Genomic DNA, 15361 nt, shown 5'->3' with positions numbered 1-15361 from the left:
TTTTAAGAATGTGTATGTGAACTCATGACCTACATTCATTGTGTAATTGACAACAAAAACAGAAAAAAAACCTGTTTGAGGACATTATACACTGCAAAATAACCGCTGGATGTAGACTTTGCCTTGGAAAGCCTTATACTGGTTTTTAATGACAAATTTTTAAGCAATTCTCTGATGGGCTGTCTAAAAAACAGGTGTCAGCTCTAAAAAAACCACTCTGGTTGAAAAAGAAAACTTGGAGTTGAAACAAATTTGTGCGGGGAATCCCCCTTTCATACTGTTATCTTTTTTGCAATGTTTAGGAACAGGCGGGGAATCCCCACCCGTTTGGAATGGTACCAACAGGACATAAGCAAATAGCATGTAGTTTTATAACGTGTTTAATCACGTGTAGTTTTAAGAATGTGTATCAGAACTCATGACCTACATTCATTGTGTAATTGACAACAAAAACAGAAAAAAACCTGTTTGAGGACCTTATACACTGCCAAATAACCGCTGGCTGTAGACTATGCCTTGGAAAGCTGCCATGGAACATAAAGGCCGCAAATAACATAGGAATTGCTATACAGGCAGCAGAAGTATAAGTTAGCATACTACTTCTATTGTTATAGAAAATAGAGTTGTGAGAAAGAGTCAAACTTTAGCGTAAAGAGCGAGGCGTTGAGGAGGGGACAGCCCCTTTCATATATGGAATAATTTTTGTTCGTCTTAAGTTTTAACGTCGCTCCTTACTTTCAGTTAAAAAAAAAATGTTTTTTCTATTTAATTTTTGAACGTTTTTGAATTAATGCAGGTTTTGATTTTGGCTCACCGTACATGAACAACTAAAACAAAATTTATATATTAATTTTACTTTTATTCGGTTAAATGGCTTTCTCGAAAATTGTTTAATTTTATTTACGAACGCTTTTATAAGTAATAAATATACGTAACTTACGAATTAACTTACGTAACAAACTTCTATATTCATATGTTTTTAATACGTATATTAGGGGGTTTGCCCCCTAGTCGATACCTCTCTCTTTACGCTAAAGTTCGAATTTTGTTCCAATGCTTTAAAAATGACCCTTTAATCACAAAGGACGTTAATTAGAATAAATAGCTCTTATGAAAGTATTAAATACTCTTTGGCTTAAAGAGCGAAGTACTGACTAGGGGGTGGACCCAATCATATGCGCAATATTTTCTGTTCGTTTTAAGTTTTGATGCTGCTCCTCGCTATGAGCTGAAAAACTTTTTTTTTATTTAATTTCTGATCTTTTTTTGAATAATGCTGGGAAAACCGGCACCCCCTTCATAGCAATGTTCCTTCCCCCATGAAAATTTCCTCCATGGAAAGATCCTCCCACATAAATCCAACCCCCCCCCCCACTACTAGAAAAAATCCCTCCTGAAAACGTCTGTATACTTCCCAATAACCAATACTATATGTTAACATTGGGCAAAATTCATAACTTTCAGCCCTCTCCCCTGGGAACTTTGGGACATTAAGTCATCCTAAAAGAAATTATTATTATATTTTCGACCATGCTGAACAAAATGGTTAACTCAAAATTTGGATCGGGTGACTTTGGGAAAAAATAAGCATGGGAGGGGGCCTAGTTACCCTCCATTTTTTGGTCACTTAAAAACAGCGCTAGAGCTTTTAATTTTCGTTCAAATAAACCTTCCCAAGATATTCTAGGACCACTGGGTCGATACGATTACTCCTGGAAAAAAACAAACAAACAAATAAACACGCATCCGTGATCTTTCTTCTGGCAAAAAATACTAAATTCCACATTTTTGCAGATAGGAGCTTGAAACCTCTACAGTAGGGTTCTCTGATACGCTGAATCTGATGGTGGGATTTTCTTTAATGTTCTATATTTATTAGGGGGTCTTTCCTCCTTTTTTCTAAAGTCAGCCACATTTTCTCAAGCGCGTAACTTTTTTATGGGTAGGACTAAACTATGAATGAATGAATGAATTTTATTAATATCCTGTCTTACAATAAACAGAAAAAGGCAGAGCACAAACTAGAAAAGAAAGAAAAAGCAAAAACTGGCAAGAAAAACAAATACAAACAGAAAGACCTACATAATAACACAACTATTTGAGAAGGTGGGCCCACTCGTGATCCAGGAGCTCTAGTTTTTTCACGTAATTCTGAATTACCTCCTCCACGGCACTCAGAGGCTCAACAATTCCATATTTCACAGCAATATGGCGGTTTCTAACAAAAGGCGGCACTTGAAGAAGATATCGGGCATACTTGAAAAATACCGACCTTATGTCTTTCTTGTTTCATGCACTCAGGAGCTTCCAAAAAGGAGACAGGTACAAGACATGAGGCAAAGCAACTGCATTATAAAGACGAGCCAAATATTTACGGCTTGAATTGCGACGGCTAGTGACAACACCCGCATAGGCAATGCGCACTTTTTTAGAAAGGTGTTCAATAACGAAAGACTGGGTCTCTCAAAGATTACGACCAATCGGGAGGCCAAGGTACGTAATGTGACTAGACGGTGTTACGGTAATTCCACCAAGCCTGACTGTAGCATTATCTTCAGGGCAATTAAAAAACAAAAGAGCAGACTTTTCTACATTAAACTGCAAACCAATATCAGCATAACTTTTTTCAAGACACGAGAAATTATTTTCTAATGAAGAAAGCAACCGAGACAGATTTAAAAGATCATCTGCAAAACCCAGAAGTGACAAGTCAATATGCTTCCAAATATAACTCGGAGAGATAACCTGTTGTGCATCATTAACACTGTTATTAAACAAAGTAGAAGACGTTACAGCCCCATACTTAAGTCCATTATATACGGATATCTCCCCACTAAGCTCACTATTTTGCAAGCGAACACGAAACTTTAGGTTCCTATGCACAGCCAGTTATGACCTAAAAATAGAAGAATACAAGCCTTAATTACAGAGCTCAAACAAAATCTGGGCATGAATCCCTAAGTCAAAAGCTCTCCTGGCATCATACTGACCTAAGATCAAAGTTTCGCGCGAGAGATGAACATCAAGTAATATGTTAGCAAGAAGATAAAGTACATGGGTGCACCCGAGGCCTTTTCGAAAACCAAACTGGTGTAGAGGCATCTCACACTTATCATAAATCTCATCAAACAAAACAATCTCGAATAGTTTACAAAATACTGAAGATATCGTTACTGGCCGATACGAAGAAGGCTGTTCGGCTGGCTTCCCCCTCTTTAATATCGGTATAACCATACCCAGATTAAAGCAACTCGGGACTATCCCTTGTGTCAAAATCATCTGAAACAGAAGGGCAATATGATGGTAAAGAACATAACCTCCTAAAGAAATATGTAGAGCACAAATACTATCGCAGTCTTTTGAGTATACCTTTTTCAGCTTTTTAACGGCCTGGCAAATTGTGACCGGTGACACTGAAAAATCGTCGAAGGTGTCGGTAAGCATAGAAGCCAGCTTATTGTCGTGATTAGACTGCAGAAGCGGATCAGGCGCTTTGAACTCGGACTCAAAGTAAGCATTCCACTAATTAGCAGAAATATTAGACATCGGCTTAGTTTCTTCGGGCTTAGACCGAAGCGACCAAATAAGGTTCGGATTCTTACTGAGCTTTTGCACAAAATTTTCTTTGAGGGTTGCACGGTGGGCATCTAACTCTTTATTGAACTTTCGTTTAGTATGGGTTCGAATCTCGTTCACTATTCCACTTCGTGGCTTCCCGCTATCATGCCAAACTTTCAGCAATAGCTTCGCCGACGCACAAGCCGCCGCTAGCTCCGGATTTCTAGACCACCCTTTCACCTCTGATCTATTACGGATACGCTTCACAGGAACTGCTACACTCTCCGCGATACTCAGAGCATGCGATATTTCTGCACAGTACACGTTTATATGCAGACGCATTTCACTTTCACTGCAATACGAGTTTGCATCTCTCTGCAGCAGATGGAAGGGAACTTCTTTTTTACTCAGGATATCCCCAGAAGCAGCCGCAAAGAGATCATTCGAAACTTGTTTCCAGTGACTCTATGCTCTCCATTGGGATTTGCACGGACCCGACAACTTTGGACAGTCTAGTGTTATTGACAATGACAAAGGGAAATGGTCAGAGTAAGAACCATCAGCTGTAACATGTACTTCGTCACTCACTGGGAATTTCGTTAACACACGGTCAAGATTTGAGACGGTGTTGGCAGGACTGATAAATGTGTAAGCTTTGTCCTTATCAACGACATTTAACTGATCAGGAAGGGAACCTATAACGATTTGAGTCCTTTCAGATTCGGTATTAAGTAGGTCACAGTTGAAGTCCCCTGTTAATAGAATTTTAGTATTCCCAGGAATTTGAGCCTTCACGAAACGGCTTAACTGAGTACATGCACCCGTGAACTTGCTGTCCGAGAGGCTAGATCTATAATTAGTAGGAAGATAGAAGTTTATTATCACAGTATAGCAACATTTAACAGCGAGGAAGTATTTACTTGATACTAAAAGTTCAGCCTGAAGAGACTTTCTCACCAAAGTGGCTAAACCACCAGATTGCCGACTTCTGGATTTCACACGTTCAGCTGGCCGAATAAAACACTGGAGTGAACTTGAGAACTTGAGCAGGTTAGTATTGTCTTCGGAAAGCAGGTGCTCTTGTATACAAATTAATTCATTTGTTAGGCTCATAGTATCAAGCAGAACTATTTTCTCAAGTGCTTTCCCATTTATATTCCAAGACAGAATGTTACACATTTTGGGAGCGTGATCCATCTTTCAAGTTTTTTCTGTTATCAGGACAGGTATAGTAATAACATGTGTGCCTAGTCGAATTGCAATTCAGGCACCGAGTAGGATTTTGACAAGGGTTCTCAGGGGAGCTTGTGTGGCCAGTTTCTCCACAGCGGCTACAAGTTTCAGCTTCCATACAGTCTGCCGCAATGTGCCCCACATGATGACACCGATAACACCTTCGAGGCAAAAAGCAGAATTCTTCTAGACGGAATAGTTCGAAACCAATTTTCACATCGGGTTCGTTAAGGGAGCGGACAAAGCACTTTTAGAGGGGTAATACATTTTAAACGCTTGCGAATTGCCACACTTGATTGCTTTTTCACAGTCTTTTGACAGATTTTTCAGAAGGTCTTCCGTCACGTTGCTGGTGAGACGTTTCACTATACCGATGAACTGGGAATTAACAAATCGATTGTCAATTTTATGGCTAATTTTGAGGGCAGCCGAGACTTTTTCAGCGGCCTGCTTCGAAGAGACTGACAGTTGCCATTCCTTATTTCTCCGCCTGAGCACTGCTTCCGCTAATGTTGTATCACCTGGTGCCAAGCTTGTTATAAAGGCCTTACGCTTTCCTGGATCGTCTAACTCAGGAGGCATATTTTTCACGACAACCGAGAATAGCTGTTTTTTTATATTTGGCGTTTTAGATACTGACGAGGAGCTTGTAGGCTAATTCTTGGAATCGGCAATGATTTTCAAACCATTGTTCAGAGTATCTAGCTTGCGGGAAAACTGTTGCAGCTCACTGGCCAGTTTTCTCGTCATTTCGTTCACTTTAGTAGTAATACAGACTGCAATTTCGTCACCACACGTGGGAACAGACTCCGGTTCGAGAATAACGAAAGTCGGAAGCTCTTTGCCGTCCTTAGCACAGCGCCATATGGCTTTCGCAATATCCGTCAAGTTATCACAGTCTTTTTTGCATTCGCGTAATCGTTCTTCATATCCGAGTTCAACCTCATAGTAAGTCCACAGCAGTTTTTTGGCTTCCATAATACTGGCATGATCAAAAAACTCTATTCCTTTGTTAACGAACATATCAATCTTAATGCCCTTTGTCATACATCTAGATACAAAGTTTAAAACTGGGTTCAATACCAGCACAGTTTTCATTTCATTAATTTGGATTTAGTCCAAAATACATTCACCAATTTCTTTGATAATTAATAATATCGAATTCTAGGCAGATATTTAAGGGTTGAACTATATATTCAATATTTTTCTGGTGGTAACCTTGCAAGAAAAGTAAGTGAAGCGTTGAAGGCTGTCTACCTTGTCCCCGCTATTTAAGGGGCGAGCCCAGTGGGTACCATGGCTCTCGCTAACAACTCTCCACCCCCCCTCGGCTCACTTTTCTTTCCCCACCTCAATTTTAGCGTAAATACTTCTAAATATCAGATGTCCAATTTATTTAAAATCACACTGCTTGATAGCTAACCTCCAATATTTTCAGTGAAAAAATTTCAAATTCCTACCACTTTTACAAAATATAAATAAATGTCCAGAAACTAGGTTAGTGGATTAAGCAAAGGTTTTATCATAGGTCAGGAACTATAATCCTTTGACAAATATTGCGAAATCCAATAGCTTCACTGGGATTATAATTCACTGAAAAAGCTTACTGGTTTGATAATATCCAATTTATGACAGATTCAAAATTAAAAATACCGTTTTATCAAGTTTTGGTTACTATTGAGCCGGGTCGATCCTTACTTACAGTTCGTTACCACGACCTGTTTGATAAGATTAGCCTTATGATTTAGCTTTAGTTTTTACATCGGAAATTTCTCAGACAAAGCATCTGATGAACTTAGAATAAAATGAAATTAATAGGAACGATTGGATTTACATATAAAAATAAATAGGTTTGACGAGTCAAAAGAGTCAAACAAGTGAGTCAAACAGGTTTGGCAAGAAGATAAGGTTAAGTCACAACCCCTTGGAATATATAGAAAAATTAAGAAGCGTGGGGAGAAGAAATATATCTAAAATTTGGGCTCCAAAATGATACTTTAAAATGGGCCTTATCAGTAAGGGGGAACTTTATGCCGCTTGGTGGGGAAAGTAAGTATTTAGGGGGGGGGGGCTAAGGTACGGAGTGGTCCCTTCTCTTGTCGGATGTGCGGGGAGTCTGAAGATCTAGAACATTTTATGTGTTATTGTGAAGAACTGAAGGTCCTTAGAAGGGAAACTTTTGGGAGGGATATTATGGATAGAAGGTGTTTAGAAAATAAAATAGGAGAGTAGTTGCAAATTGGATATTAGAATTTTGGGAAATTTTGTGAGTGTGGAGATGAGACATGAGGAGGGTTTTCTATCGTAGTGTTATTTTCAAATGGATTTGAACTTCTAATTATGTTTCATACGTTTTGTAGTATTTGTATTATCCATGTCCGATGGGGCTTTTGTGAGAAGTATATCTATATTTATATATATATATATATATATATATATATATATATATATATATATATATATATATATATATATATATATATATATATATATATATCTATCTATTCTAGAACTAGCAGTAGATTTTGAAAAAGAAAGGGGAGGAGTTTGTCAGTACAAGTTGTAGTTAAGGTTCGAAGTCATAGGTGTAAAATATATGTGGTTGTTGTGTTCTGCTTTACGTCGCTCAAATTTTGTATGTTTTTCTTTCATATGCTCTTAAAAAATAAGTTGCCAAGAAAGACTGTAACTCATGTTCTACTCAATTAAATTATGGTCAAACGTAACTTTCACCCCTCATCAGGGGCAGCAATTGCGGGATATCAGGGGAAATCTGTACCCTTGATCCCTCCCTGACTTTGAGAAATACTTTTTTGGTACTTTGATTGAAAAACACCTTTTTGGTATTTTTATTGAAAAAAATACAGATGACAAATTTTCCCCCAAGATTTTGAAAAATTACTTGCCTCCCATATGCAGTCTATCAATTTGTGTTCCTGGTTCTCACGTCTGAAATTAGTCACTTGAAAAGGGAATCCGAAAAATATGTTAAGGCTACTTTTTTGTTTATTATAAATGTTAGATTGGAAATAAAGCTTCAACATAGTCATCAGCAGCTCAAAACTAAAGATTTCTGGTATATTGCAAACCAACAATTATTCCATAATTTCGATTCAATAGGAGCAGTTTGGCGTGAAATTGTGCATGCAGAGAGGACACTATGGGCAGTTGTGTTATTTGGAAATTGTTTAGTGAGCAGATGTGAAGGTGGATTTTTTTCGGGTGGTTGTTTTGGATGGGGTGTCTTTAGGGTGGAAGTTATTGGGTATTAAACTGTGCAAGGGAGAATGAAATGAGAGTTTTGGGAATTGAAGCTGTTTGGGTGGGGGATTGTGTGACATGAAAGTGTGGGGATGGTTAATTTATGGGATCGAAAGATGTTGTTGCAGATGTTGCTGCGATTTTGTTGCAGTGAGTTGAGTTTGCTGGTGCAGGTTAATTTGCTGTTAATTTCAATTTGTTTTAAGTCTGTGTGGATTATTTATTGTTATTTCTAAGTTTAAGTCTTAAGTTTTTTATTTTCAAATTACAAATAAATAAATAAATAAAGTAAGCAACACTTTCGCACTGGAGACACCTATTTCTGTTGGTATTAGTTTTTTAATCTTTATTTGTATTTATTTATATTGGTTTTAGGTTTGACTCCCTATACAAGTCAATACTCGTTTTACTTTTAACATCGCTGTTTATTTCTCGTCTTTTTTTCTCTTTTAATTGAATCTTCAAAAAATGCGTACTGAAAACACATTGGCCAATGGAAAGCCGCTACCGTAAAGGCGAGTGTCGGCTCGACCTAATTTACTATCTCTATAGTTTTCTTTAACACCGCGATTCACTTCTTGTTTCTTTCTTTTTTAATTTAATCTTAAAAAAATGTGCACTGAAAACACATTGGTCAAAGGAAGCCAGATAACAAAAAGCGAGTGTCGGCTCAACCTAATTTACTATCTCTATGGTTTTCTTTATAATGCATTAAAAAAAAAAGCATGTACGTATGTTACTACTTATTCTGATTGCCTAGCAATGATATTGCCTGAGCTTCACAGATATCTCACAAAGTAGCTTCGATTATTTTATTGCATGACTTAATAATCATTTTTCTTGCAGTATATATTGTCATGGAATCCTATTTGGCGCAGGGCGTGTGAAAAATAATACTGCCAAGAATCAAAGAAACATGTGACATCGAAATGATCCCAATACTAACATGGATTCTAACCTTTCTAATCCCAAATTTGATTCAGTGTACTCCTAAGTCATCAAGGATTGTTGTGACAAAATATGGAATGGTGCAAGGACTAGTTGTGAACATGCCTGGGACATTGCAGTCTATCGAAATGTTCCTTGGAATACCGTATGCATCACCACCAACTGGGACTAATAGATTTTCACCAACGAGAACTATTACACCTTGGTCTGGCATAAAGATGGTGACAAAGGTGGAGCCAGTTTGCCCTCAGGCATTTCCCAAGGTTAAAAATGAAAGTGAAATGTTGAATATGCTACCGAAACCGAGACTGCAAATGCTTCGAAGACTTGAGTTATCTCTTCTTGAGCAGTCAGAAGATTGTTTATACCTAAATATATATACTCCTGTGAAAGGTAAGAGCATCGCTATCCAAGGGGGGAGGTAGACAGGACTGGGAAATATTATCCTACAGATTTTGGCGCTTTTACCCCCTCCCTCTCACCCTGGGCCAAGAGCCAAGTGGGACGTGAGCTAGTTGTATGTTTTCAAAAGTAAAATTTACTTTACTTGTTTAATTGTTCAGAAAACACAGTGGAATAGGAGGGGGTATAGGAGAATTTTTCTTAGGCCCAAGTTCAGGTTTCAACAACCCTACAAAAGAGCAATGTGATAAAAATAATACTTCGAGAGTGAAAAGGGTAATTTATTTTAATTTGGCTGATACATTCTATGCGCGTTTCACATGTTTCAGGTTTCCTATTTTTCTGGTGACCCAATTTATGACGCCTTTTCCGCTAACAAACCAGATTGTAGACTCATAACCTGTATTCTTAATATAAAATTCCATTGGGGACGAAGATCATGAAAATTTGGTATATGGTGTTTAAATCGATCATCGACGTTTGGGATCTGGTGTTTAAAGTCGAAAATGTGTATTCGACAACTTCGTTAGACAAAATTTTCTTAGGATTTTGCCAGATAGCTGGTTGGGTTTATAAATATTGTCATTCCCCAGATTACAACTCGACAGTTCAGTTTAGTAAGATTATTGATATACCAGAAACCCATAATTTCACATATACAGAAAATAAGAACTGTCACGAGATAAACGAAAACAACGACAGCAGAATACACAAAAGAATTAATACGAATAAACGAGAAAAGAAACAAACTATGTATTAAGTTTCAAGCCCATCATTTTAGAATTCAACTATAATTTTATAAAGTTTTTTGTTCAATTGATAATTTCTGTTTCAAGAACCTAATTTCGGCTCTGATAACTAAAAGAGCGACATATGCCATTTTGGTCAAAAATGAGCTATGTATGAGTCGTGAGCAAACTCAGCACGAGGAATTGAATGTTGCAGTCAGAATTGTTTCATCTTGTACCGTTACGAGGATAAAAAGAGACAAAAACAAGTCTTGACAAAAGAGGAGTATCTTATAAAGTTATAGTGGCATTTGTCGTCTCTTTTGTCAAGGAAAAAGGAGATATACACCAAAACTTCAATAATTTGAATTTGTACTGCTTTTATTATAATGCTGAAATTTAATTTATACTGCTGAAAAGAACATAAAAAGTTCGTTTAAAATATGTTCCATTTATCTCTAATAGTCTCATCCTTCAGAGCGACCAACGCCGCCAAACTTTTTTCTGTTTTTTGGCTCTCCTGAAAAGTTACAAGAATGGCGTATGTCGCATTTCTAATTATTACAGCCAATTTGACAGTGGAAAAGATTATTTGTTTTTGTTTTTGACGGCTTGATTGTATGAAGCGTTTTATTTATCTATATTTATATTATATTTACATTTATCTATAGTCATCGATTTAAAAAGAGGAAAATGAAGAGAACAAATTCAGTCTTGTTAAAAGGAAGCCTATTTATCTGAAAGATTGTATCAAGGAAATGAACAAACCGAGAGGAAATAATAATGGGTTTCAAACTGTCAGATAAAGTCTTATCTGGAAAATTTAAGTTTAACATGAATACCGATGACTATATATAAAAAACAAGATTTGAGATAATTTTCTTGTTTTTGGAAAGCGGAAAGAGGTTGTTCTCGTAAGACTTTCGTTTTTCGACCAGAATTCAAAATATGGTTTGTATAATATAGATAATTATATACTTTTTTGCATTAACTTTCACAACAAGACTGTAATTTATGGATTTGGGGCTGGATTCATTAGCAGAGAACTAAAAAAAAGTGGAAAGACCTACGAGTCATATTCTCAGAAGGGGCCTCCCCCAGGCCACTCGGCGCGTCTCCAGGTGACGGATAGGGGAACGCCCTACAGATATGTAGGGTACCTTCATTGATCAGAAGCGCGGACCAAAAGGAACCTAGTTCCTTGGAGTCCATAAATTGAAACTGGGGCATCCTCACGGGGGCCATAAATACAGGTGGAGGAGGAAGAAGGTCCTTCAGATGCAACTGAGCTGGGCCCACCAGCGTTTGGACTCGTCCCATCAACTGTAAACCTTCCCTCAGCAATGGGTGAAATTATATGGTAATTCCAGATACCATCATGGGAGGATCCTCTTCAGTAGGGCAACTGTGAAAGGGTGGAAGACATACATGACGGTGCCAACGGTCCCTGCTAGAAGCAATGAGGATTGGCTTGCCGTTGCTTCGGGAGTACGCCAAAAGGCTTTCCCACTTTATAAATTATTGGACATTTAATGAGATCACGACCTACGGCTACCGTGTTTGGGGAAACCGAGAAACAAATTACCGAATCCGGAAAAACTGACGAACAAGTTACTGCGTTATGGGAAACTGACGGACAAGTCGCCGCAACGAGCATTACGCTAAAGTTTCTTAGGGCTTTTAAGAATGCGTCTTATTGTTCTAATTAAACGGCCCTTGTGTTTCAGGATTTCTTAAGGGATTGGGACACAATTCAAACTTTAGCAGAAAGAGCGAGGTGTTGAGGAGGGGGAAAACCCCTTTATATACGTAATAATATCTGTTCGTTTTAAGTTTTAATGTTGCTCCTTACTTTCAGGTGCAATAAAATCTGTTTTTTAATTTAATTTTTGATTGTTTTTAAAACAGTGCTAGAAAATCTGGCCCCACCTCCACGGAAAAAAACCCTCCTCATGGAGATATTCTCTAGACAATTCAATCCTAGTGAAAATTTACCCCGGATAATTACTCTTAACCACTCCGCGCGCAAAATTGAGACAGAAAAGAGAAAGCAAGACATATAAAAATAATTTGTATAACAATTCTGGCAAATTTCCCCCAGTGTATAAATTTACCCTGACAAGTTAACTCCCTAGAAACCTCACTCCCTATGGGAAATTCCTCTGTGGAAAAACCCCAGCCGAAAATTTGTCCCCTCCCCCCATCCAAAAATGTATGCATACATCCAATAACAAATGCTATGCCTAAACAATGGGCAAATTTTATAACTTAAAGTCCTTTCCCCTGGGGCTCAGGGAGGGGGGGATCCTGTTATACCCAAAGGCATAGATATTGGGCCTTTCACCTATGATGAACAAAATGGATGTCTCAAAATTTTGATCGGATGATTTTGTGAAAAGGGGCGGTGGAGGGTGCCTAGTTGCCCTTCAATTTTTCACTCACTTAAAAAGGGAAGTAGAACTTTGAATTTCCTTTTGAATGATCCATCTACCGATAATCTAGGATAACTGGGTCGGTACGATCACCCTGGAAAAAATAAATAAACACGCATCCGTGATGTTTCTTCTGGCGAAAAAATACAAAACTCCACATTTTTGCTAATAGGAGCTTGAAACTTAAACGATTGGGTTCTCTGATACGCTGAATCTGATGGTGTGATTTTCATTAAGATCACTTTTCTTTTAAGGGGTGTTTCCCACTTATTTTTAAAATCAGGAAAATTTTCTGAGGCTCGTAGCCGTTGATGGGTAAGACTAAACCTAAAATATTTGATTGATTTACATATTTGAAATCAGCGTAAAAAGATGATTCTTTTGATATATCTATTGATATTGAAATTCCGTTTTTTATAGTTTTGGTTACAAATGAGCCGGGTCGCTTCTTCCTTACAGTTCGTTACCATAATCTGTTTGATTACCACGAACTGTTTGATTTGACAAATGGTTATCATTATAAACGTTTCAAACTCAGAGCCATGCAAATATTTTTAATGTGCAGTCGTGAAGGGTAGAGTCTCTGGGCTTGTTTCTAAGATTAATTAAAAAAAACCTTCGGAAAAATAAGTTTTTCAAAGAAAAGTAAAGGCCATTCTAAATTTAAGCACAGCAGATACAAATACCTGTTAAAATTCAAACTCAAAACGACCAGAAAATACTATTAAAGAATAAATGAAACCCAAAACGAACAGAAATCAAATAAACAATCATAGGAAAAAACATACAACAAGTAATAATATGAATGAACAAATAGATTTTTAGCGAGTAATAATTAGATTGAATGTGAAAGTCAAGCTTAAAACAAACAAAAAAACTTCTAATGAAGTATAAATGAAACTTAAAACGAGCAGAAATTAAATAAACAATCAATGCAAACAAACATACAATAGATATTATTTTAAATGAATAAATAAATCTTAAACCAAGTGGAACTTAAATTGAATATGCAAATCAAGCTTGAAACGAACAAAAATCACTACAAACAAGAGTTTGGGTATCGCCTACCTTACTTCTCTCACTGTAAAAGTCTAAAACCAACTGCGTTATTGGCGCTTTGGAGGGGGGAGGCTAGTTACCCTCAAATCTCTTTTGACTCTTAAAAAATGAACAAGAACTTCCAATTTCCAATCAAATGAAACGTCTCCGAAGTTTATACAAGTATCCCTTCCATAAAAACGATATATGCCCCCAGAGCATTACTTACAACGCCTGCCTCCGGGCTTTGGGGGGTTGCGTCAATACAGGAGTTTTAATTGTCTGACCTTTGAATTATTTTTATTTACGAGCATCCCTTTCATAAGAACCATACACGCCCCCAGGAAAACACTTACAACGCCTACCCCCTGGGCCCTGGGGGTTGTGTTGACACCGGAGTTTTGTTATCTATTTTTTTTACAGTTTTGAAGAAACTAGATATCTCAAAATTTGTAGGGGATGTGTTTGGGAAAAAAGGGCACGGGGGGGGGGCTAGTTGCCCTTAAATCGCTGGACTCTTAAAAAGTGAACTAGAACTTTCAATTTCCAATCAAATGAGCCCTCTATGAAGTTTATACGAGCATCCCGTACATAAGAACCATACATGCCCTTAGGGCATAACTTAGAACACCCTCTCCTGGGCCCTGGGGGGTTGTATTGACACCAGACTTTTCTTATCTGACCTTTGAACTATTTTTTTTAATCAAACTATCTATATCAAAATTTTCATCAGATGGGTTCGGGAAAAGAAGGCGTGGGGAGGGGGGGATAATTGCCCTTGGATCTCTTTTGACTGTTAAAAAGTGAACTCGAACTTTCAATTTCCAATCATATGAGCCCTCTCTGAAGTTTATACGAGTATTACTTTCATAAGAACCATATATACCCCGGAGCATAACATATAACGCCTGCCCCCGGGCCCTGAGGAGTTGTGTCAACACTTGCGTTTTGTTATCTGACTTTTGAACAATTTTGAACTTATTGGCTATCTAAAAATTTTTATCGGATGCATTCGGGAAAAAAGGGGCGTGGGGGAGGGCTATTTGCCCTCCAATCTCTTTTGACTCTCAAAAACTGAACTAGAACTTTCTATTTAAAATCAAATTAGCCCTCTCTGAAGTTTTTACGAGCATCCCTTCTATAAGAACCATATATTTCCCCAGGGCATACCTTACGACGCCTGCCTTCGGGCGCTGGGGGTCTGTGTCGACCCCAGAGTTTTCGTTTTATGCTCTTTGAACTATTTTAAAAAAAAATGGCTATCTCGAAGTTCTTATCATATGGGTTTGATAAAAAAGGGCGTGGAGGGGGGGCTAGGTGCCCTCCAATCTCTTTTCACTCTTAAAAACTGAGCTAGAACTTTCAATTTCCAATCAAATGAGCCCTTTTTGAAGTTTATACGAGCATCCCCTCCATAAGAACCATATATGCCCCCAGGGCATAATTTACAACGCCTGCCCCCAGGCCCTGGGGGGCTGTGTCGACACTGGAGTTTTTGTGATATGATCTTTGAACTATTTTTTACAGAATAGCTATCTCAAAATTTTTATCGGATATATTTGGGAAAAAAGGGCTTGGGGGGGGGGGGGGCTGGTTACCCTCCAATATCTTTTGACACTTAAAAAGTGAACTAGAACTTTAAATTTCCAATAAGATAAGCACTCTCTGAAGTTTATACGAGCATTACTTCCATAAGAACCATATATGCCCCCAGAACATAACTAATAACCCTTGCCCTGAGGACTGTGGGGGGGGGGGGTG

At 37.9% G+C, this 15361-nt stretch overlaps 1 protein-coding gene across 1 annotated transcript in view; it reads left to right on the top strand.

Annotated features, from left to right (window-relative positions):
* Window positions 1–15361, top strand: part of LOC148941222 (neuroligin-1-like) — a 421037-nt gene that overhangs the window by 40097 nt on the left and 365579 nt on the right. The window contains exon 2 of the mRNA XM_089104127.1: window positions 8899–9393. Within this exon, the coding sequence (XP_088960253.1) occupies window positions 8982–9393 (412 nt within the window). The 5' untranslated portion in view covers window positions 8899–8981. The remainder of the gene's footprint in view (window positions 1–8898; window positions 9394–15361) is intronic.

The sequence above is a fragment of the Artemia sp. Qi Xiang Cuo genome, chromosome 18, assembly GCF_049724085.1.
Source record: "Artemia sp. Qi Xiang Cuo chromosome 18, ASM4972408v1, whole genome shotgun sequence".
Lineage (NCBI taxonomy): Eukaryota > Metazoa > Arthropoda > Branchiopoda > Anostraca > Artemiidae > Artemia > Artemia sp. Qi Xiang Cuo.
Note: the sequence above shows the minus strand (reverse complement) of the source record. Positions and strands in the feature narration are given on the sequence as shown.